This window comes from Athene noctua, chromosome 10, assembly GCF_965140245.1.
Source record: "Athene noctua chromosome 10, bAthNoc1.hap1.1, whole genome shotgun sequence".
NCBI lineage: Eukaryota > Metazoa > Chordata > Aves > Strigiformes > Strigidae > Athene > Athene noctua.
Genome location: NC_134046.1, coordinates 3,386,780 through 3,407,800, shown reverse-complemented (window position 1 = coordinate 3,407,800; position 21,021 = coordinate 3,386,780). Strand labels below are relative to the sequence as shown.

Sequence of the window (21,021 nt, the reverse complement as noted above, 5' to 3'; positions counted from 1 at the left end):
AGCCGGGGAGCGGCCCCGGTTGGAACGGAGTAGCGGGGCGGGCCCGCCGCCACCACCACCGTCGCCTCAGCCCCCACCTCACCGACTCGGTCCGGAGCTCGCCGGGGCGGCCCGAGCCCAGCCGAAAGCTGCCGAGCCGGAGGGGCCTGATCCCGACCCCCCCCCCCCCCGGGCTGGGCTGGGCTGGGCTCCGCAGTGGCGCCGGGAGGGAGGGGAAGGGAGGGGGGGGGGGGGGCCGCGCGCCCGCGCGGCGGGGGCGCGCGCGGGGCGCAGAGGCGGCAGCCAAGATGGCGGCGCGGGTGGCGCAGGGGCCGGCAGCCCGCGGGCGCGCCTAGGCCGCGGGGGCCCCCCCTCCCTTTCCCCCCCCTTTCCCCCCATCCCGGGCGGGCTTCCCCCGCCGTCGCGGCCCCCCCCCCCCTCCCCTTCCCCTTCCCCCTTCCCCTCCCTCCCCCCTTCCCCCCGGCGGCCGGCAGGATGCTGCCCTCGCAGGAAGCCTCCAAGCTCTACCATGACAACTACGTGCGGAACTCGCGCGCCATCGGCGTGCTCTGGGCCATCTTCACCATCTGCTTCGCCATCATCAACGTGGTGGTCTTCATCCAACCCTACTGGGTGGGCGACAGCGTCAACACGCCCAAACCCGGTTACTTCGGGCTGTTCCACTACTGCGTGGGCAGCGGGCTGGCGGGCCGGGAGCTGTCGTGCCGCGGCTCCTTCACCGACTTCAGCACCATCCCCTCGGGCGCCTTCCAGGCGGCGGCCTTCTTCGTGCTGCTCTCCATGGTGCTGACGCTGGGCTGCATCACCTGCTTCGCTCTCTTCTTCTTCTGCAACACCGCCACCGTCTACAAGATCTGCGCCTGGATGCAGCTGCTGGCAGGTACACACACACCCCCCACCCCCCCACCGACGGGCATCAGGCCCTGAAGGGTTTTCTTTGTGGGGGGGGGAGCGGGATGGGGGGTTTGCCGGGATGGCGGGGCCGTGGTAGAGGGGCCCCTGGTCATGGGGAACGCTAGGGTTGCTCCAAGAAGCTGGGATGGGTCCAAGCGCTGCGGGGGCACGGTTCCAGGAATCAGCCCCATAGCTTCCTGGGACACCCAGGCCAGGCACTCACCCTGACAGAGTACTGAGAATGGGCACCGGCTCGGGGCATTGGCACCCAGGGCTCCCCAGGCACCGGTATCAGGGCTTCTGGCCACCAGGAACACCAGGGTTGCCCGAGAATCATAGAATCATTCTATGATAAAATGATTAGAATGTTAGAATTATTCTAGACAGAATGATTCTGTGATAGAATGATTGAATGATTCTGTGGTATCAGGGCCCCTGGCCACAAGGAACACCAGGGTTGCCCGAGAATCATAGAATCATTCTATGATAAAATGATTAGAATGATAGAATTATTCTAGATAGAATGATAGAATGATTCTGTGATAGAATGACTGAATGATTCTGTGATAGAATGACTGAATGATTCTGTGATAGAATGACTGAATGATTCTGTGGTATCAGGGCCCCTGGCCACAAGGAACACCAGGGTTGCCAAGGAGGCTGGGCTGGGTACAAGTACTGTGGATCCATAGGACATCCCTGATGGGAAGCAGCCCCAGGACATGCCAGGGCCTCCTGAGACACCCAGGCCTGGCACTAGCCCTGACAGAGCACCAGGAACCGGTTCCAGCTCTAGGCACTGGCACCCAGGGCTCCCCAGGCAGAGGTTGGCTGCAGGGAACACCATGGTTGCTCAAGGAAGCTCGGCAGGGCCTGCAGGGCCTTGGGGCATCCCAGCCAAGAACCGTCCCCAGGGCACCCCAGGGCTTCCTGGGACATCCAGGCCAGGCACTGGCAGTGACAGAGCACCAGGAATGGCCATCTATTCTGGGCACTGGACTCCCCAGGCAAGATATGACCCCCATGGAAACACGAGGCTCCCTAGGACGCAGAGGGGAAGCTGGATCAGGGACCCACCTCAGGGGGCCCCAGAACAGGCACCAGCCCTGGGACACCTGGGCAGCCTGGAGCATCCCAGGAGAGCCAAGCCAGGCCCTGGAGCACCCCGGGAGACCCTGGGCTAGGGATCAGCCTTGAGGGCCCCCAGTAAAGGACCAGCTTTGGGACACCCTACAACAAGGACTGTCCCACAGAGTCAAGGATGCCCTAGGGCACCCTGGACTTGGGACCAGCCCTCTGGGAACTCAGATCCCCCAGGGCACCCCACATCAGGGTCTAGTCTTCCTGTCTACCCAGCCTGAAGGGCATCCCTGAGCAAGCTTGTCCTCAGAGGATACCCACTTTAGGGGAACCCCCAGCCTCTGAAGGGACCCCAACACTGACAGGAGCCCATGCATGGACCCCCTGAGCCCTGGAAAAGCATCTGTGCAGGAACAGACCATCCAGCTTCCCCTTAAAGACATGTCATGCCCACGCCCCCTTCCTCCAGCATCATGAACAGGCTGTGAGGACCAACCTTCCTCAGCTCTCTGCACAAGGAGACCCCAGGTACAGCGCTTCCCACGGAAGGACACCACCCATTTACCTTGATATTTCCTGAGAAGCAACCACAGGCTCAAGCCCAGTCATTCCTCCCAAAAGTGGCCCTGTCTATAGCTCCTCCTCAGGTCCCTCCACAAAAGAAACTCCACCGTAGACGTACCCCAACACCCTCATAGACTTACCCCTCAAAGAGACACCATACAATAACCCAAACTTCTCCCCAGAAAGGGACCTGATGCGTATGTTGATAAGGATCCCAAGCGTCCCCTTGTGCACAGATCTCCAAGCTGTCCTCACAGATGGTCTGTCCTTTTGGGAGAAAGATCCTGAGCTCCTCCCGGTAGTAGGACCCTTCACTTCCTTTGCTCTCCAGTTTTACCACATGTGGGAAGACATTGTGTTACTCCCCACTGCATACAAAGTGTGAATAGACCTAGAGTCCCCCGTATTCCTTACAAAAGGTCCCCAGTCTGCCCACCCCGGGAGGAGGGCCCCAGTCATTGATGTGGGAGGATACAGCCCCCCCGTGCTAGGGGCTTGCAGCTAGACCAGCTCCCGCCCTTGCAGCTGGCTTGGACTGGAAAGCCTGACCTCTCCTCACCCAGGACCCCAGCCAGACCTGGAGCTGCTTTGGCTTATTGGGAAATTCCTTCGTCTTTAATTTTCCCTGTCCCAAAGATTTACTGGTTTAAGGCAAGCTCAGAGCCCAAATCCTACCGATTGTCAGCAGCTTAATCAAGTGGCTTGGAGAGCCTGGGCAGTGCTGCTGCTGTGCAGGGAGCTGCCTGGTGGAGGGCACTGCACTGAAGGCAGCCCCGGGCTTCCTCCCCGGTGCCTCCTGTCATTCCCCAGCTCAGGCTTGGGTGGCCAGGGCAGCACCCTGCTGCTGTCACCTCTAGGTACCCCTCGCCCTGCTCTGGGGCTTGTCCCTGCTCACACTTCACACCTTGCGGCTACACTTGTGTTGCTCACAACTGCACTTGTAAGAACCCTGAATGTGTGGCTTACTGGGGCCGTGGGCCGGCTCTCCTGGGCCCCAGCTGGCCCAGGCGTGGCTCGGAGCTTTCCCAAAGCAGCATGGCTACGGGACTTTCTGTGTCGGGGAAAGTCCAAGGCAGCATTAACTTGGCCATCCACCCTGCCCCGAGATGCGGCAGCACTAGAGAGTTTCTGTCCTGCAGGAGAGGCTGGTGTCACCCTGAGGGAGGGCCAGGACACAGAGGCAGTGGGGTGGTGTGTCCTGGCAAGAGGGAGCCTTGTCTGGGGAGGCTGGGCAGGGCTGAGCTTCCCTGGGCATATCAGAGGCAGCTGCAGGTGGGTGTGTTACCTTGTGCGTGGAGAAGGGGCTGCCGTGACCCATCATGGGCCAAATCCCACGGGCAGGGCAGGGATGTGGCCCGACGCAGACTCTGTGATGGCAAACTTCGGAGATTCACCCGCCTGGGATGTGCCAGAGCAGAGGGCTTGGAGGGGCAGAGAAGGAAAAGGCATTCCTCCTGCCTCAGTGAGGTTTTGGCTGAAGGAGGACTCACACCACTACGGCAGAAGCAACAGCAAGGCCCAAAGTTTCATGGTCTCACTGGTGAAAAACAGGGAAACAAGGTGAAAGGCAGAGAGGTGGGGCAGAGGTGGGTCCACCCTGTCCCTGCGGCATGGCCGGTGCAGAATACAGGGCTGCTGAGAGAGGGCATGAACCAGCTCTTGAAAAATCCAGAGCTGGAAGGTGGGGGAGGAGGAGAGGAGGGGGAATCAGGAATTCAGTATCTTTTTCCAAAAAAAAAAAAAAAAGTTTAAATTATCAATGTCTAATTAGTGGACGACAATCAAGGAAGGGTTTAATTAGAGCTTCACAGAAAGCTCCAGCTCAAAAGCCACTGCCCCCCTAGGAGGAAACTGCATCTAATTAAGAGGAAAGACTGCTTTATTGCAAATAGAAATGTAGCCATCTGCCCTGTTCAAAATCCCAGTAACGCAAAACTGGAGATTTCGCTAAATCCTTCTATTATAAAACCAGAAACAGGCCTTTAGCATGAACACATCAACAACTGTATGACTGACAGCACCCTGATGCCACCCCAGTCCTCAACATTAACGGAGGACCTCTTTCAGAAAGTCCCACGGGCTGATGCTTACTTGAAGGAAAACAAGCTGCATGGGTGATCCCTCTCGTCCACCCTCCGTTGAGGGCAGGTACAGGAGGGAGGTAAAGGCAGCTGGGCTGATTTTGTGGATGTCTCAATGCCAGCAACCTCTCTGGAGACCAGAGCACAGGAGCACACTTACACCACCACCACCACGCGCTGAGGTGGCTGCCCAGGAGCCTGAACGTTTCCTCTGATTCCCTAATTCTCTGTTGTAACGGAAGACCCGGTCACCCTGTGAGTTAAATCTGAGCTTTGAACAAAGTTGTCCTGGGAGAGACCCCAGCCACCTCCATGTGACACCGCACCCACGTGCCTCTGTGAGGACGGTCGCTCTGAGCGGGCCCAGGGCTCTGTTTTCAAGCAGGGGCTTTGGTTTTGTACTTACTGAGGGTCAAAAAGACAGCCAGCTGAGCTCTCTTGCGTGGAGGAAGTGACTGCCAACGTTTGAAGGTGTTTCCCTGTGCTTCAGCCTGGCGGTCGGTGTGGTGACACCTCCCAGCTCCCTTGGGCCAGGCACATGACGCGTGGGCCACCTTCCACCCCGGGGCCATGCCACTAGCCAGGGGTTTAGCTTTATCAGTGGCACTTTGGAGTTAACTGTGCCGTGTCCACACACCTTGCCCGATGGAGAATGTGATCGTACGTATCCATCTCGGCCCTTTTCTCCTTTGGGAGCTCAGAGCTACGCTCACCTCTCAGATGAGCTCTTCCCACCCACCAGCATGTGAACTGTGAGCAGGGGCGGAGCCTTGATCACCAGCTGCACCTGAGCTGTGTTTGTCACCACCTGAGTTGGGACCCCTGCTGAGCCACGTCAGGATGGGCTCGTCTTCCCAACTGGGACTTGCTGGAGAGAGAGCTCCTCTTGGAGAGGGTTTGAGGGTTCAAAAAAATTGTTTTCAACACGTATAATAGTCATTCGTTGAAATTCTTAATGAAAAAATGAGGCACAGACACCACTGCTCCAAACCAGTGAGGAGCATAACTGGGACAGCTGCTGGGAATGAGGATGAAGTAGCCTCAAACCCTTTCTTTGCCCAAGGGAGAAATATTGCCAATATATGATCTTCCAGGTGAACTGCTTCCACCTGCTGACCTTGCAGCAAAAAGAAGACATCACTGCAAAAAAACTTTGCATTTGCTGAATTACCAGCTTCTGGCCCCAAAAAAGGCTTTCCTGAAGAATTCTTCTTTCCTCCCCCTGCCACTCCTGTCATGCAGTGGGGACCTTTGTGTCTGTCCAGCACCTCGTGCTCTGCTGGAGCTGGCCCTGGGCGTTGCAAGGCGGTGTAACCTCCTGGAGTAGCTGTTAGTGTGCCTCCGGACCTGCAGGGAGGGCCTGAGCCAGGCATTTCAGAGCCGTTCGTGTCCTGGAGCTCACATCCCTTAACTCTTGTTCCAGATAAAGTAACTGTCAGTTCTGATTCATACAAATTCGTAACTCTATTCTGAATCCTGCTGGGGTTTTTTTTTGGCTCAGAAACAGCCCGTGGAGCAAAATGCCATAAGAGAGCTCCTGTCTGTGTAAATGGCCAGTGCTAGCCATCCTGAGCACACCGCCTTTAGTTTTCATTTATTTTTGAGGGATTTCTATTTTTGTGATCGTCCCCTTTCCTTTTGGTGCTCAGCTCTCAGGAGTTTTCCTACGGCCACTCCAGACCCCAGAGTCACAGTCACACACAGGCTGGTGTGCAGTGCCCAGGGACACCGTGTTGGGGCTCTCCAGTGGGGACCCCTGATGTGCTGATGGCACAGCATTGTGGTGAGCAGCCGTGGGCACGGTGGAGGATACAGCACCCAGAGCTTCCTCCCCTTTGGCACAAGGTAGATGGGAGGAGCTGGGGAGGGGGGGGTCACCGAGATAACCCCAACTGAGAGGTGTGTCTGCAGTGATGGTGGGAGTGATGCGCTACCCAGGAGGCCAAACGCCTCGCTGTCCCCAAGCCAGGTTTAACAAGCCCCTTTGGGACCCAGCAGTTGCTGGTTTCCCCCCAGTTACCCCCACAATTTCCAGTTTTCAGTCCCTCATGTGTCCTGGTGGAGTCTGGGGAGGGGACACGTCTCTCAGCTGCAGGGTATGTCCTTAGCCCCTTCCACCCGTGGCAGGCAAGAGCAGTAAAAGCCATTCTTCACCCAAACCTGCAGAGTAGACAGCAAAAGTGATTAAAAAATCAGATTTGAATCCCACAGGCATAACTGCACGGGACGGGGGTGGGGGGGCACTGGGATAACTGTGGAGCTTGGCGAACATGCGGGTTACTCAGACGGTCCAAATTAGCTACAGGCACCTTCAACCAGGGATGTTATCCTGCCAGGAGGCGCCTCCCCATCTCCCTCTGCTAAAATCTTGCTCTGATATCGCAGCCAGATTCATAACATTGAATTCACTTCAATTAATTTCTTTTGCGAGGATATTAAAAGCCCTAGAGGTGCCCCTTTCATTTCTAAGGGACTGACCAGGCAGCACCGAGGAGTAGGAAGCCATGAACCAGCTGCAAAATGGTTGGACTCGATGGTCCCAAGGGTCTTTTCCAACCTGAATGATTCTGTGATTCTGTGAAAACCAAGGCGAGAAATGCTGGTTTCTCTGGGGCCAGAGCCCCAGCAGGATCCCACGGGCAACCCTGCAAACCGCAGGTAGTTCCTCCTCCCTCTGCACACCAAAATGCCCAGTCTCAAATCTTGTCTTTCCAACTGGGAAAACGCTGGAAAAGGGAGTTAGAGGCCAGGGCCTAGGGGAGAGATGGCAGCTCTGGGGTGTGACAAAGCAGCTGGCTGTCCTTGGTGCCACTGGCAGTGGGGACCGGCACTACACCTTCAGAAGAACAAGAATTAAAAGCAAAATGGATGAGAGCTGGGTTATATTTTTCCTCTTTAATACTGGCTCTTGCAGGAGTCATCGCTTGGTGTTTTTCATGCGGTTGCAAGGCGTAGAAATAGGCTGTTTTAAACAAACCCAAGGTTATCCTGAGGGTCTGCAAGGGACCTCGGGGTATTTGGAGGCAGGTGCTGGCAGAACGGCGCCACGGGCAGAGGGACGGGCAGGCAGAGCCCTGGCCTTGCCCCCTCAGACCTGCTGCGAGGGGCTTGTTGAAAAGGGCAGCGCCGAGGCCTGGCGACCGTGTGGGGATCCCCTCCTTGTTCTTTGCTCTGCACATCAGTGTCACTCCTTGCTACAGGCACGGGAAGGTGTTTCCAGGACATCACGCAGCCTGGGGACACGTGGAAAAGGGAATTGCTTGTGACAGAGCAGAGGACTCGGCTTGCTGCTGGGGACATGTAGGAGAGGTGGGAAGAGGGGAGTGTTGCGCTGCTCTTCGCTGGGAGAGGACCTGCCTTGGGTGGTGGTGGCACAGCCACGGCCACTTCCCAGGGACCTGCAGAGCGGACTCGTGGGAAGAGGCCGGTCACCCTCGGCAGAGGCGTTGGGGTACATGTGGTGATTCGGGCACGCTCCTTTGCTCTGGTAGTAAATCTGTAGTTTAATTCTCTTTGCAAACAGGCTGTGAGATCCTGGAGCTGCTCTGTGGGCCAGGGTACAGGCTCCCCTTGCCCTGGTGCCAGGGCAGAGCGGGCACACAGGGACGGGAGGGACCAGGGCAGGCAGACGCAGGCTAGAGCTAGCCACAGTGCTCCTGGCAGTGGCCATGGCTGCCTGTCCCCCATGGCTGCACCGGTGGCTCCCTGTTTTTCCTGTACCTGTTTGAGCTGCTTTCACCTTAAACCCTCTCTCTTGCATCCTCCACAAGCGCTGTAGCCTTCCCACACATTAATCCGCTGCCTCCTGCATCGCTGTCCCATCCTGCCATGTCTGGGACCCGCTGGTGTCCTGGGAGACCCTCCCACATACAGCTGCGGTGTTTGCAGAGCAGCGAGCTCTGGTGAGCTCCTGGATGCACCTGGACCAAATAAACGCTCAAAATTGCAGATGAAATACTGATGCAGAGTGCAAGGAAAGACCCAGGAGCTGCTGTTCTGCTCCTGCGAGGGACCGACTGGGGGCCGTGCATAAAAGCCGGGTGCCTGCCCAAGCCTTTGCTGGGTCAGGTAAAATTGGTGCCTGATTTTTTTTTTTTTTTTTTTCTTACATCTGCCACCTTCTGCCACGCTGGAGCATGGCCCTTTTCTCTCTCAGGCTGAGAGGGTCTGTTGCTGGGGGCTGCTGCCCACCCAGGAGTGCTTTCCTCCTGCCTCACCCCACACTCGTGGCTCTTTTCTCCTCCTCACCGATTTCAGCAGAGCTGTTACAGCCGTGCCCATTTCCAGGCTGGGTCGTGCCAGCCTGACCAGCACTGCAGGGGCAAAATCACCCCCTCACCAGGGATGACCACAGAGCTCCTTAGGTTTTTTTTTCACAGCTGCAGTGCACTGGGAGCTCAGTGGATCCTAAAATCCTCTTGGCATCTTTCCTGAGAAGACTTTCTGACCCAGGTCTGCCACTTCTCCTCATCTTTAATTCAGGCCCTCAGCTGAATTAAATGCCATCTAGCTCAGAGGTGCCCAGGCTAGCAGGCAGACTGGGTTGCTCCTCACCGCTTCCCGTGCAGTGCACAGCGTTGGTGCCCTTTATATATACATTTCCTTCCAGAGGGATGGTTTTGGGTTAGTCTGGGATCCAGGGCTAGATCCAGGACCAGATCCGGTCCCAGTTGTGGCCGTGCTCGGCTGGGAGCCCCCGGGGATGATGTGCTGGAGATGCTGGTTTGTTGGCTCCTCGTGCAGGCACCGTGCCATGTGGCCATGCAGTGCCGGGGTGGCACTGGGGCTGTGTGTGGTGGTAAATCAGCTTGCAGGGCTCGTTTCTGTCTGCAAAGACGCTCAGGTTTGGAATGTGGACGGAGGAGGCAGAGACCAGGCAGCAGCTGTATCAGCACTGGCGTGGCCAGCAGGGACAGGGAAGGGATCTGAGCCCTGTGCTCGGCACTGGTGAGGCTGCACCTCGATTCCTGGGTTCAGTTTTGGGCCCCTCACCCCAAAAAGGCCATTGAATGACTCGAGCGTGGCCAGAGAAGGGCAACGGAGCTGGGGCAGGGTCTGGAGCACAGGTCTGCTGGGGAGCGGCTGGGGGAACTGGGGGGGGGTTCAGTCTGGAGAAGAGGAGGCTGAGGGGAGACCTCCTGCCCTCTGCAACTCCCTGCCAGGAGGGGGCAGAGAGGGGGGATGAGTCTTTGGAGCCAAGGAGCCAGCGCCAGGCCCGAGGGAATGGCCTCAAGCTGCCCAGGGCAGGGTCAGGCTGGCTCTGAGGAAGGATTTCTGTGCAGAAGGGGCTGTTGGGCGTTGGAATGGGCTGCCCAGGGCAGGGGGGAGTCCCCGGGATCCCTGGGGGGGTTGAAGAGTCGGGCTGAGCCAGCGCTGAGGGATCTGGGGTGTTGGGAAGGGTCAGGGTGAGGGTCATGGTTGGGCTGGAGGAGCTGCAAGGGCTTTTCCAACCCGGATGACTCTGTGACTCTGTGGTATGATGTGCCAGTGCGTGGGCTGCTGAGGGCAACTTGCCTCAGTGTCCCTGCCCTTCCCTGGGCAGAGCAGTCAGCTCACTGGGATGTGAGGGCTGTGCCCAGTCCTGGTGAGATGTCCTGCGCCAGCCTGGCGCTCACTTTTCCCCGCTCCTGGGATTTCCCCTCCCTACCAAGAGCAGTTAAAAGTGGACCTCAGCACCCCAAGAGCTCGCCAGCCAGACCACCAGCTGCCTGGCCCCACGTGGCACACTTGTGTCTGACGGGGTGTTTGCTGTCCCTCCAGCAATAAGGGATGGGGAGTGACTTTCTTACTTGTGTGGGCACAAGCCTCTCGGTTCTTCCCTAACCCAGGACAAAAATCCCTAACCTGGGATTCCCTAACCCAGGACAAAAATACTTGCAGGGCACCCCAGCCACTCTCCAGCATGGTTAGTATTTTCGGTCCTCCCAGCTGATACAGGGAGCTTGTAGTTAGAAAAAAATGTCACCTCCTTACCTTGACAGTCACGGGTTTAGTCTCAGCATTTCCCTTTGCGTTCATCCCGGAGCTCCCTGACGTCTCTGAGCACACGGAGCACACGGGACGGAGACGCGCTGGGAGCGGTGCTGCAGGCTGCGGGGCGGTCGGCTGCGGGGGTTCCTGGGGACAGTGACTCTCTTGGCAGGCAGCATCCCTGCCTGCAGCGTGCGGGGAGCTCCTGCCATCTCGGGGAGCCTGCGGTGAGGAGGAAAACCCGTGGGGAACCCCTGATCCTGTGGTTGATGTTGGAAGAAACCAAGACCTTGAAGTCCCCATAGACGCGTGGGCCAGGTTTGGGGCCGCCATGTGCAGATGCCATCCCCCAGGGCAGCGGTGGCTGTCACCCGCCGTGTCTCTTGGCTGTTGTGAGGCCACGGCACTGCCACCCCCCCGTGTCCCCTCTGACGCTCCCCCCTCCTCTCCCCCTTGCAGCTCTCTGCCTGGTGCTGGGCTGCATGATCTTTCCCGACGGCTGGGATGCAGAGACCATACGGGACATGTGCGGGGAGAAGACGGGGAAGTATTCCCTGGGCGACTGCTCCGTGCGCTGGGCTTACATCCTGGCCATCATCGGCATCCTCAACGCCCTCATCCTTTCCTTCCTGGCCTTTGTCCTCGGCAACCGGCAGAACGATCTGCTGCACGAGGAGCTCAAGACAGAGAGCAAAGGTGAGCGCTGCGCTGCCGGGGGGGCCGAGCCACGGCCCTGGGGGGGATCCCAGGTGGGAATTAGCCTGGAAAATCAGCCCCTCCCAAGTGAGGGTCCCACCTGCGAAGCGAGGCAGGCTGGGGAGGGTGGGAGTGGGATGCTGAGCCCCAGCCTGGCCTGACACCCTTTCTTCTGTTTCCACAGATTTTGTCGGCACTGCGGTAAGTCCTGAGTGTCACTGTCCTGTCCCCTAACCCTGACCGTGCGCCGTGTCTGGGTGTGACCGTGCTGGGTGGGCTGGGATGGGGGGATGCCAGCTGCGCGGGGCAGTGGTGACAAGCGGGCGATAGGGAAGGGAGGCAGCAGGGCTGGGCGTGGGCTGTACTGGTGGCAGGATGGCGCGGTGAGGCCTGTCCCACGCCGGCCCCGACCCGCTGTGCTCTCCCCACAGAGGATATAATGCCGAGCGCCCACAGCAAGACCCTCTTCCCACGGCCGGCAGCCTGGGCGCTCCCTCCCCGTCCTGCCCTTCGTCTGCTGCCAGCGGCCACACAGCGTCCCGCGCCGCACCCCGGGCCCCGCCGCCTGCGCCGGGGACGTGCCGGCCGCTCGCCGCCTCCACAGCCACCTCCATGTCCACGCCGGCAGCGCCATCCCACGCACCCCGCCAGCTCCGCACCCCCTGCCGCCTGCGGGCCGCCGCCGGGGGAGGATGCCCCAAACCCGCTTCGTTTGAGAACAGCGTCCAACTGCGGTTTTGTTTCAAGGAAAAAACACTGTCTGAGTTTTTAACAGATTTCTACATTCCCAGGACTCCCAACCCGCTGCCTCCCACCTGAACGCGCGCCCAGTGATGCCCCGTGCCGGCTGCTCCGGGCCCCGGCCCTCTCCCCGCTCCCATTTTGTACAGCTCCGTGATCCTGTCTCCACAGCCGGGGGACCCAGCGGCCGGGACGAGGCCCAACCCCTACTTTTACGTGTAAATTCATATTCTCTAAACAGGGTAAAGTGACTCGAGCCCCCTCACCCCACTGCCCCAGGACACGCTGTTTCCCAGCACATGGCCAGGGCTGCAGGCTGCCGCTCGCTCCCCCCAGCGCGGGGACCGCGGGGGCCTCGCTGCTGCCGGCCGCTGGGACACCCGACTCGCGCCGCCGCTGAATGTAAGCCCTGGTAAGTGGGAGCAGCTGAATATACAAACCCCCATCCCCCGGGTGGGCGCAGGAGGACCCCTCCGCCAGCCCCTGCCCCGAGCCGGCCACAGGCTATTGCCAAACGCCTTCCCTCCCCGTCCCCATACGGTGCTTTATCTCCACTGGTCATGGCAAGGCTCTCCCTGCCATGCGGCCTGGCCAAGGCGGGGCAGGGGGGACCCGGGCACTCCTGTGCCCACCCCGTCAGCCTGGCCGTGTCCGCTGGCCGCACCTCGCTGGCCCGCGGTGATGGCCCGTGGGGAGCCAGCAGGCGGCAGCTGCCCAGGGCAGTGCTGAGCCCAGCAGCCTGCGAGCACAACCCAGCCTCAAACGCACCCACGCAGCACCCAACGGCTGGCACCAACACCCTCCCTGGCACCCGGGAGCCAGGTTGTGGCTCTGCTGGCCAGACTGGGGTGGCGGTGGGGCTTCCCCAGGTCCCGGCCGCATGGGGCTCGGGTCGCCACCGCAGCCCTTGCAATGCAATAAAGTCCTCAGCACTGGCCATGTCTCAGTGCGAGTAGCCGGGGGCTGTTTGCAGGGCCCTCAGCTCCCCGGAGAGCGACAGGCCGGGGGATCGCGGCGGGGCCCCTGGCAGGGCTGGACCCAGGTGCTGGACAAGACCTGGGAGCGGGGCCGAGCCGAGCGTGGGGAGCAGAGCGGGACCAAGGCCCCGGGATGGGCAGCCCTGGGTGTAGGAGCTGTGGTAACGGGGCAGGGCCACGGCACGTGGAGTTTGGCAACCAAGGGAAGCATCGCCCAGCCCGGCCAGCGCTGGGGGCAGCGGGGCTGGTGGGAGCAGGTAAGTCACGCCCTGAGGCCCTGCGGGGTGGCGGTGAGGGACGGAGCTGTGCCAAAACACCGGCTGGAAGCCAAAGTCACCTGGGGCGGCGTGTCCTGGCGGCCACGAGCCCGGCGGTGCCCACGTCCCCCTGGCAGCCGCCTCCCTGGAGCGGGGCCGGCGGGAGCCCCCGTGCCCAGCAGCGCCCGGGTCTTGCCAGCTTGTGAGTGCTGTTGCCGGCTGAATTAGAAAAACAAATGAAGAAAATCAGTGGAGAAAGGAATACAGTAGCTGTAATATATCTGTATTTTAGTACAAAGTTTGATACGGTGTTTCACAAAACCTTATTGAAAAATATAATTCAAACCAGACGAGCTCGGAGCCCTGTGGTGTGGGGAGGATTGGGACGGGCTCCTCCAGGCACTGCTGATGAAGATGAGGTGGTTGGCAAGGAGCTCCAAGGAGCCGGCGTGTGGGGAGAGCGGGCGGGTTGGGCCTCAGAGCTGGGGTGGGGAAGAGAGGGTGGGGAACCCGCCTTGCACCCCGCAAGTCTGAGACTCCGTCCTTGCAGGGGGGCTCTGGGCAGAGCGAGGCCCTGGGGAAAGGGTCTGTCCCACCCCGTGGCAAGGCTGGAGGTGGGGCGGGGGGCCCATCTCATCGCTAGTTGCATTAGAACCCTCCCCGGGTCCCCACAGAGCACCATGGGCGGGTTGTCGGCTCTTGGGCTGACACAGGCTGGTAGAAACCTCCTGAAATAGAGCAATTTCTCACATCTTGATGGAAAAACAACTCCCATGGCCTGACAGTTCAATGCCAGGCTCTGGTAGAGGAGCAGGGGCGGCTGCTCAGGCTCCCCGAGCACGAGGGCAGCTTGGGGACCTCTTGGATACCCGGAGAGCTTTGGCCAGCTCTGGCCTCCCCAGTACGGGACACGCTCAGAGCCCGGGCGAGCCCTGGGCAGGCACACGGGACGGAGGAGAGGCTGAGGGCTGGGCTTGGTCAGCCTCCAGGAGAGAAGGGAGGGGAGAGCTTCCCGCTGCCGCCCGCAGCTGCATCGGGGGAAGGTGCAGGGATGGAGCCAGACTCTTCTGGGGGACACCCAGGGACAGGATGAGCCACAAGCCACCGTCCTACAAGGTGTCGGGTTCATGGTGAGGAGGGTGGAATGTGGGACACGACGGGCACCTTTGAGGAGCAGCACTTGGAGGCACAGCTGGCAGAGGCTCTGCCCACCTCAGGCTTCCTCAGAGCTGAGCGGTACAAAAACTGAACATCCCGAGCACCAGCACAAGCAGAAACCGGGCGCAGTGGCGCAGGGGACGTTCTCCTCCTCCTCATTCTCCTGAGACAGCGCAAGAGCAGCAGCGCAGCCACAATCGCACAACCCCAGGCAGGAAGCTCAGGGCATCTCCCTCTCTGCAGGAACAGCGGCTCCTAGAGCAGCCCCTGAAATGCTGGAAAAAAGCAGAGCTGCAGGGCTGCTCCTGCGAGGTTTCATCTACGCTGCAGGGACAGAGACACCAACACACACCCCCCCATCGCCCAGGGCACCAGCACTCAAGCTGGTAAGGAAACAAAAGAAACTTTCAAAAATACTGTTTTTTCAAGTTAAGTATTTTTATTATCAAAATTATTACATCTCTTGTGAAAGTTCAAATGTTACAGCATGGTGTAAAAACTCCACTAGAGTAAGAAGCTACAGCCCCCACCTTTCCAAGAGCTTTCCAGGGTCCCCTTCCCTTCCTGCCCCCCTGCTGCGCCCGAAGGTGCCGGCGCCTCTGGGCAGGGCCCCCCCGGCCCCCTCCCGCCACCCGGCAGGGCAGAGCCCGCCTGCCCCGTGCTGTTCAGAGCACGAAAGGGGAGGCTGCACCCCCAGGGCTAAGCCGAGTGAAGTTTACACCTATTTTATACAGTATACAGACACCCAACTGTGGGGTGACAAGTTCCATCCCAACACGCTCACAGCCAGACAGTGTGAGAAAGTTACTCTTTGTTTCAATATTTTAAAAGTCTCCCCTAGGTTGAACAAACACCTGATTTCAACTGTGAATTAGAGAAACCTGTAACAGTCCTAAAAAAAGGAAGAAGACTGTGCATCTGAAAAGACAGGGGAGACAGACTCACAGCATTATGTTATCCAAGAGAAAGGAGAAGTTCCACTGCAGCACCAGGGATGACACCTGTCGTATATTAGCTAACCTACTATGGTTATAACTGAATATAAAATTAGATAAATAAAAACACGCCCGATATTACAGTAAACAAGTGAGAAAGAAGCTGGCAATCGTATGGAATCGAACAGACAGCGCACTGTGTCTGGGCTGGCTCCGCTGCCGCCCTCGGCGGGTGACGGCGCCTGGGAAAAACGTCCCGCGGAGCCAACGCCGCGCCGGAGCCTCTGGCTCGGCCCAGCCCGGGGTCCCCACCGAACACCCCTGAAACACCCCCTCTCCGCAGCCCCCCGCTCCTCAGCCAGGCAGCACCCTCCCACCCTCCGCACGCTGCAGCATCGCTTTTATTTCTCGGGGTTCCCCCCCCCCCCCCCCCGCAGCGTGTCTGCGTGCCCCCCCTGCCCCGGCGTGGTGGCAGCACCGCCCCAGCGATGTCCCCCCCCGTCGCAGCAGCACGCTGCAGTGCATCCCAGATCCTTTGCAGCGACAGGCACACGCACTCCAACTCCCCCCTCCCCTCACACCCACCCCCCCCAGCCCCTCACCCCGTGCTAGTTCACATTTGCGGAGACTCTGTTGTCCTGGAAAAAGCTCCGACCGTGGCAGTCGTGACCCAGGCCCAAAGGCAGCCGTGTGCGCTCGTCTGCTTGTGACTGGAATGATCGTAACGGATTAAAGCCCTCCCCAGAACGCACTGAGAACCTGACCTATAAAGAGAGCTTTGGGATTGGAGTTCAACTTCCCCCAACGTTTTCTTTAAACTGCTTTCGTGTTCCAAAAGATGTCCGTACTGCGTGAGTGACTATGGCCATGGGCACGGACAAGAGACAGAGGCTGCACCACAGTCATTGCACTTGAACCATTTGCCTTTTTTTTTTTTTTCTTCTTTTTTTTTTTTTTTTTGCAATGTACCCAACACGTCAGGGAACAGCTTTGCTACAGTCTCTGCCTCAGAGAAATCTGTGTTCTCCTACAAGGCCAGAGGCCAATACTGCTCACAAATCTCACCCGTGCGTTTCAGACCTCAGCCTCTGACCCCTGGCACCCCAGCATCAGGTGCAAGCTCCCAACACTGGCCCAGGAACCACTTCCAGAGGTGACTGGAAGGAGCTATGGGCAAGTTTTGTCCTCCTGGAGTCCAGGCAGCCCTAGGAGAGTCCTGTTTGAGTCTTTACTCCAGAACCTTGAAGCTGCTGAAGTCTGTACTGATGGACACTGCTTCCCCCGCGGTGCGGATAGTGTTGTGCATTGGAAATCACGGCCCCCCGGGAGCCCTGGTAGAGAACAGACTGCCCAGAATTGGGTAAACTGATAGTCCGCAAGTCTGACTGTAGTGACCTAGCACTTTGGGGAGCAGAGGAGGAGCCCGACGTGCCCGTGCAGGGCTGGGAGCCCGACTCGGAGGAGAGAGAGTCCACAGCCGACTGCTGTGCTGGGCTGGCAGCAGCAGCAGGGCAGCTCTTCTTGAGGAGGCTGCTGCTGCCGCTGCCAGAGTGCTGCTGGCTGCTGTAATACCCCGAATTCCCTGCAAACAGGGCAGAGGAGTCTGTGGAGAGCGAGTGGGCAGGGCTGGAGTAGGAGGTGGAGGAGAGGGACGTTTCTGAGGAACCGTGAGAGAGGCTGTGTCCTGTCCTCTGTGCTGCTGTTCGATAGCTGTATCCAGGAGAGGGAGTGAGGTGGCCTCTGTAGGGGGAGGAACTCTGCTGGAGAAGGGTCTGCGATTCTGCCTGGGGACTGTCAGACTGCAGGAGCTGAACAAATCGATGGTGAAAAAAAAAAAAAAAAAAAAAAGAAAAAAAAAAAGAAAGGGCATGTCAGAATGACTTCCCCATTTCCTACCTCCTTCTCATGCTGAAGGTGCTTAATGTAGCAGGACTGGGAATAACTGGCAGCCAAACCCAGTTTCGCCCTTAATCCTGTTAAAAGCTTTATTTCAGAATAGGCAGATAATGTAGGAAAGGATTTACCTGGTAGCTGTATCGCGAAGGACTGTAAACTGCTGGTCCTTTGTGGGCTTCTGGAGTGTCTCCTTCTGCTGTGTCTGCAATGTACAGGCAAGATGTTAACCCCCTGGACTGAGGCCACAGCAGTTCCCTCTCAAAAGACACCCCCAGCCGCCCTGTTCTGCATCCAGCTACGGCTGAGACGAGAGAGGCTTCACCAGCCATCAGCATTTCAGGAGCTGAAGAACCCTAGAAAAAGGCAACTGGAAAACCTTAACGTGTGTAAACCAGCCAGACGCATTAGGAACTGCTGCTTCCCTTAATCCAGCTCCCTCTGGTTTAGCGCAAAGCTCGCCTGCCTTAGCCCAGCCTATCTGAAGGGCTGCACTGGTGACACCACACAGACACAGCCGGGGCTCCCGCAGCTCCTCAGAGGGATACAGGAGGCAGAAGACAGTTTCTAAGGACTCAGCAATTCTCTGCTCGGCCTCGGTCACAGGAATCCACACAGGCTACACTTACAGGGCTGGGGAGGTAAAACTGTCCTTTCTGAGATTCACTAAGGCCAAACGCTGGGTTCTGCCCTTGGGCCACAACAACCCCCAGCAGGGCTACAGGCCTGGGGAGGAGTGGCTGGAGAGCTGCCGGTCAGAGAGGGACTGGGGGGGTGAGAATGAGCCAGAGTGTGCCCAGGGGGCCAAGAAGGCCAATGGCATCCTGGCTTGTGTCAGCACTGGCGTGGCCAGCAGGGACAGGGAAGGGATCTGAGCCCTGTGCTCAGCACTGGTGAGGCTGCACCTCGATTCCTGGGTTCAGTTTTGGGCCCCTCACCCCAAAAAGGCCATTGAATGACTCGAGCGTGGCCAGAGAAGGGCAACGGAGCTGGGGCAGGGTCTGGAGCACAGGTCTGCTGGGGAGCGGCTGGGGGAACTGGGGGGGTTCAGTCTGGAGAAGAGGAGGCTGAGGGGAGACCTCCTGGCCCTCTGCAACTCCCTGCCAGGAGGGTGCAGAGAGGGGGGATGAGTCTCTGGAGCCAAGGCCCCAGCGCCAGGCCCCGAGGGAATGGCCTCAAGCTGCCCAGGGCAGGGTCAGGCTGGCTCTGAGGAAGGATTTCTGTGCAGAAGGGGCTGTTGGGCGTTGGAATGGGCTGCCCAGGGCAGGGGGGAGTCCCCGGGATCCCTGGAGGGGTTGAAGAGTCGGGCTGAGCCAGCGCTGAGGGATCTGGGGGAGTTGGGAAGGGTCAGGGGGAGGGTCATGGTTGGGCTGGAGGAGCTGCAAGGGCTTTTCCAGCCCAGATGATTCTGTGAGATGGTTGTCAGCAGGATCCTGCTGCATGTTGTCCTCAAAGGCAGATCCAGACACTGCCGAGGAGTGAGGGCCCGTGCTGCTGAGGCTGCCAGCACCCTGCGGCCGTTCTGGGGATTCTGCTTTACAAGTCAGCTGAGCTGCTCCAGAGTTACCCTCTGACCTCAGAAACGCCTGTCTGTGAAACAGGCCAAGGTGATGAAAATGCTTTGAGGTTTGAAGGGTACCAGCAGCACAGTACACACTGATCCACCTCAGTTATGTGAGAGATCAAGAGGAATAAGCACTGTCTTGACAAAACAAGCCTTTCTAGCACCTGTATCTTAGAGGCCAGCTGAGCTCCTTGTCCTACCAAATAACTGAGCCTGAACTGGGCTAGGCGAGATGTACTCATGGCCAGTGACACAGCCACTTCACCGCGTGTGTTTCTCAGTCATTCCTACTGTAACCACAGGGTTCAGCTGGCAAACACGCTTTCTTTAGCTGGGAGTGAAACTGGTGGGACTAGAAGATTTCACATCAGGGTTAAGATGTCTAATGAGACAGAGCTGCTTATCTGCAGCATCTCAGGGATTCTCAGCAGCCGTGTTTGAAATGCCTTGATGAAACAGTGTTGGTATCAGTATCAAATTTATACAACAGATGTGTGTCAGCCATGAAACAGGACCCGTTGCCCTGGTCTGCTCTGTGCTTCTGCCAGACAGTTCTGGCTTTGCCCCAGAGGTGCTGGCAGGAGCGCCAGTGTCAGCAGTCCCCTGGCTTTGCTGCAGTTGTGTTCTCTGTGCTACACCACAGCTGCTGGCTTAGCTCAACAGGGATCTGGATAGAGTTGTCTTGTCTGCTGTTGAGGCTCAGAAACCTCCTTCCTCAGGGCACAGGACCTGCACAGAGACCGGGGTGTGAAGCTGCCAGCGCGTGTCCCGTGACACCTTCCATTTTCTGAAGTGGCATCTGATGCATCAAGTAGCTGTTTGCTGTAGGTGACATTGAGTCCTGCATGGCAGAAAGGCCAAACTTGGGAGTCGGGGACATGTGTTGTTAAGCAGTCATGCACAGAAGAGACTAACTGTTCAATCCGGGAGATCGTTGTGATTAACAGAAGTTGAGAATGAGAATCAGAAGATATCTAAAGATTTCTGGAATAAATAGTTTCTTAAAAGGCCAGGCCCAGCAGCAGGGCTATACAATTCACTGGTAGTGCCTGTACACAGAAAAAAACCCCCACCTTGACATGACTATCAAAAGACTAAATTACAAAGGGTAAATAAACTATAACTTTCCTGATTTTGCTTTATGTAAACTTGTAAGATAAAGCCAACATTTCCCTACCTCATTTCTAATACCTGCACAGGAAAGGGCATGAAGAACAACTGCTTATTTTGGCAGTACTGGCCTGTATCAACCTAAAGCACATATGAAGTGACAGCTTTAACTGAGCTGTTGCAATTCTCCAGAGTGTGACATGCACACAAATTCCATTTCATTCCTACATGCCCCATCAGCAAACCATCCAAGTTTGGGGTTTTTAGTTTCCCTCATATTATTTATTATCTGTTACAGCATCAGGTAAACATGTATCTTCACAACTCCTACAGGTGACACCAGGAATGGCAGGGTCTCAGCCACTCACGTTTCACTAAGGAGACCGGCAACTGGGGGAGGGGAAGGTGGTCTTTGCAGAATCTAAACGAGCTACTGAAGACATTTCCAGAGTATGTAAAAGAAGAAAAAAACCCACACTTTGGTGCGTTTAGATGAAAGAGACACAAAGACTTTTGTCAGCTACAGCATTAAGTTTTCACAACTTGGAGTGGGATGGGGCTTATGTAACAAGAGAAGAATGGATCGATGTAGAGGAGAGTTTAACTCCAGCCTAACTCTTGGGTGAGACTGAAGAGACAGATCTGTACAGACTGCAGTGAGCCAAATGTCTATTGCAAGAGCATGGATTTGCCTACTCTTCTAAAGATTAATCACCAAGTATGAGAAAGACAGGAAAAAAAGCCCAAGTTTGGGTCCCATGAAATTTTTGATAGAGGATTCCCTCTCAAGACTAGATGAAGAAAAAAAGCATTGAGAAGAGATGCACTTAGGAGTATAAAAATAGGAAAATGCCAGATGAGAGGCCTGATTTCAGAAAATGGTCTCAAATACACCTTACTGCAAATGAAGAAAAAAAATCTGATTTGGAATGAAGTAAACATACCTGCCCTAAAACACTCACAAATGAGACAGTCCAAAGGCAAAAGTTGCTGTTGCTGGTGAATTACCCAAAGAGCACCAGGGTTGGATGCTCTAGTCTTTCCATGTCCAAAATACCACAGGACTAGGCTCTGGGTTCCAGAGATTCAGATCATCAGCGA

General features: G+C 57.5%; 2 protein-coding genes across 4 annotated transcripts in view; one reads left to right on the top strand and one right to left on the bottom strand.

Moving 5' to 3' along the window:
- The first annotated feature begins 285 nt into the window (after positions 1–285).
- On the top strand, positions 286–20,836 carry LHFPL4 (LHFPL tetraspan subfamily member 4). 2 transcript variants are annotated; one of them, XM_074914669.1, is made up of 4 exons: positions 421–880; positions 11,049–11,285; positions 11,470–11,486; positions 11,717–13,605. In XM_074914669.1, the coding sequence occupies exons 1-4, from the start codon at positions 475–477 to the stop codon at positions 11,723–11,725; spliced, it is 669 nt and encodes a 222-aa protein (XP_074770770.1). In that variant the 5' UTR covers positions 421–474; the 3' UTR covers positions 11,726–13,605. The 2 variants fall into 2 exon arrangements, with proteins under 2 accessions (XP_074770772.1, XP_074770770.1); XM_074914671.1 differs by lacking the exons at positions 11,470–11,486; positions 11,717–13,605 and adding an exon at positions 19,270–20,836 and having other exon boundaries at positions 286–880.
- Positions 15,959–21,021, bottom strand: part of SETD5 (SET domain containing 5) — a 68,589-nt gene continuing 63,526 nt past the window's right edge. For both annotated transcript variants that reach the window (XM_074914667.1, XM_074914668.1), the window contains 2 exons: positions 17,378–17,451; positions 15,959–17,161 (listed from right to left, as the gene is read on the bottom strand). In XM_074914667.1, coding sequence (XP_074770768.1) covers positions 16,559–17,161; positions 17,378–17,451 — 677 coding nt within the window. In that variant the 3' untranslated portion in view covers positions 15,959–16,558. The remainder of the gene's footprint in view (positions 17,162–17,377; positions 17,452–21,021) is intronic.

Coding starts and splice junctions, on each gene's coding strand:
- LHFPL4 (XM_074914671.1), top strand. CDS start 475: ATGCTGCCCTCGCAGGAAGCCTCCAAGCTCTACCATGACAACTACGTG. Junction 881..11,048: donor CTGGATGCAGCTGCTGGCAG/GTACACACACAC, acceptor TCCCCCTTGCAG/CTCTCTGCCTGGTGCTGGGC. Junction 11,286..19,269: donor GCTCAAGACAGAGAGCAAAG/GTGAGCGCTGCG, acceptor TTGATGAAACAG/TGTTGGTATCAGTATCAAAT.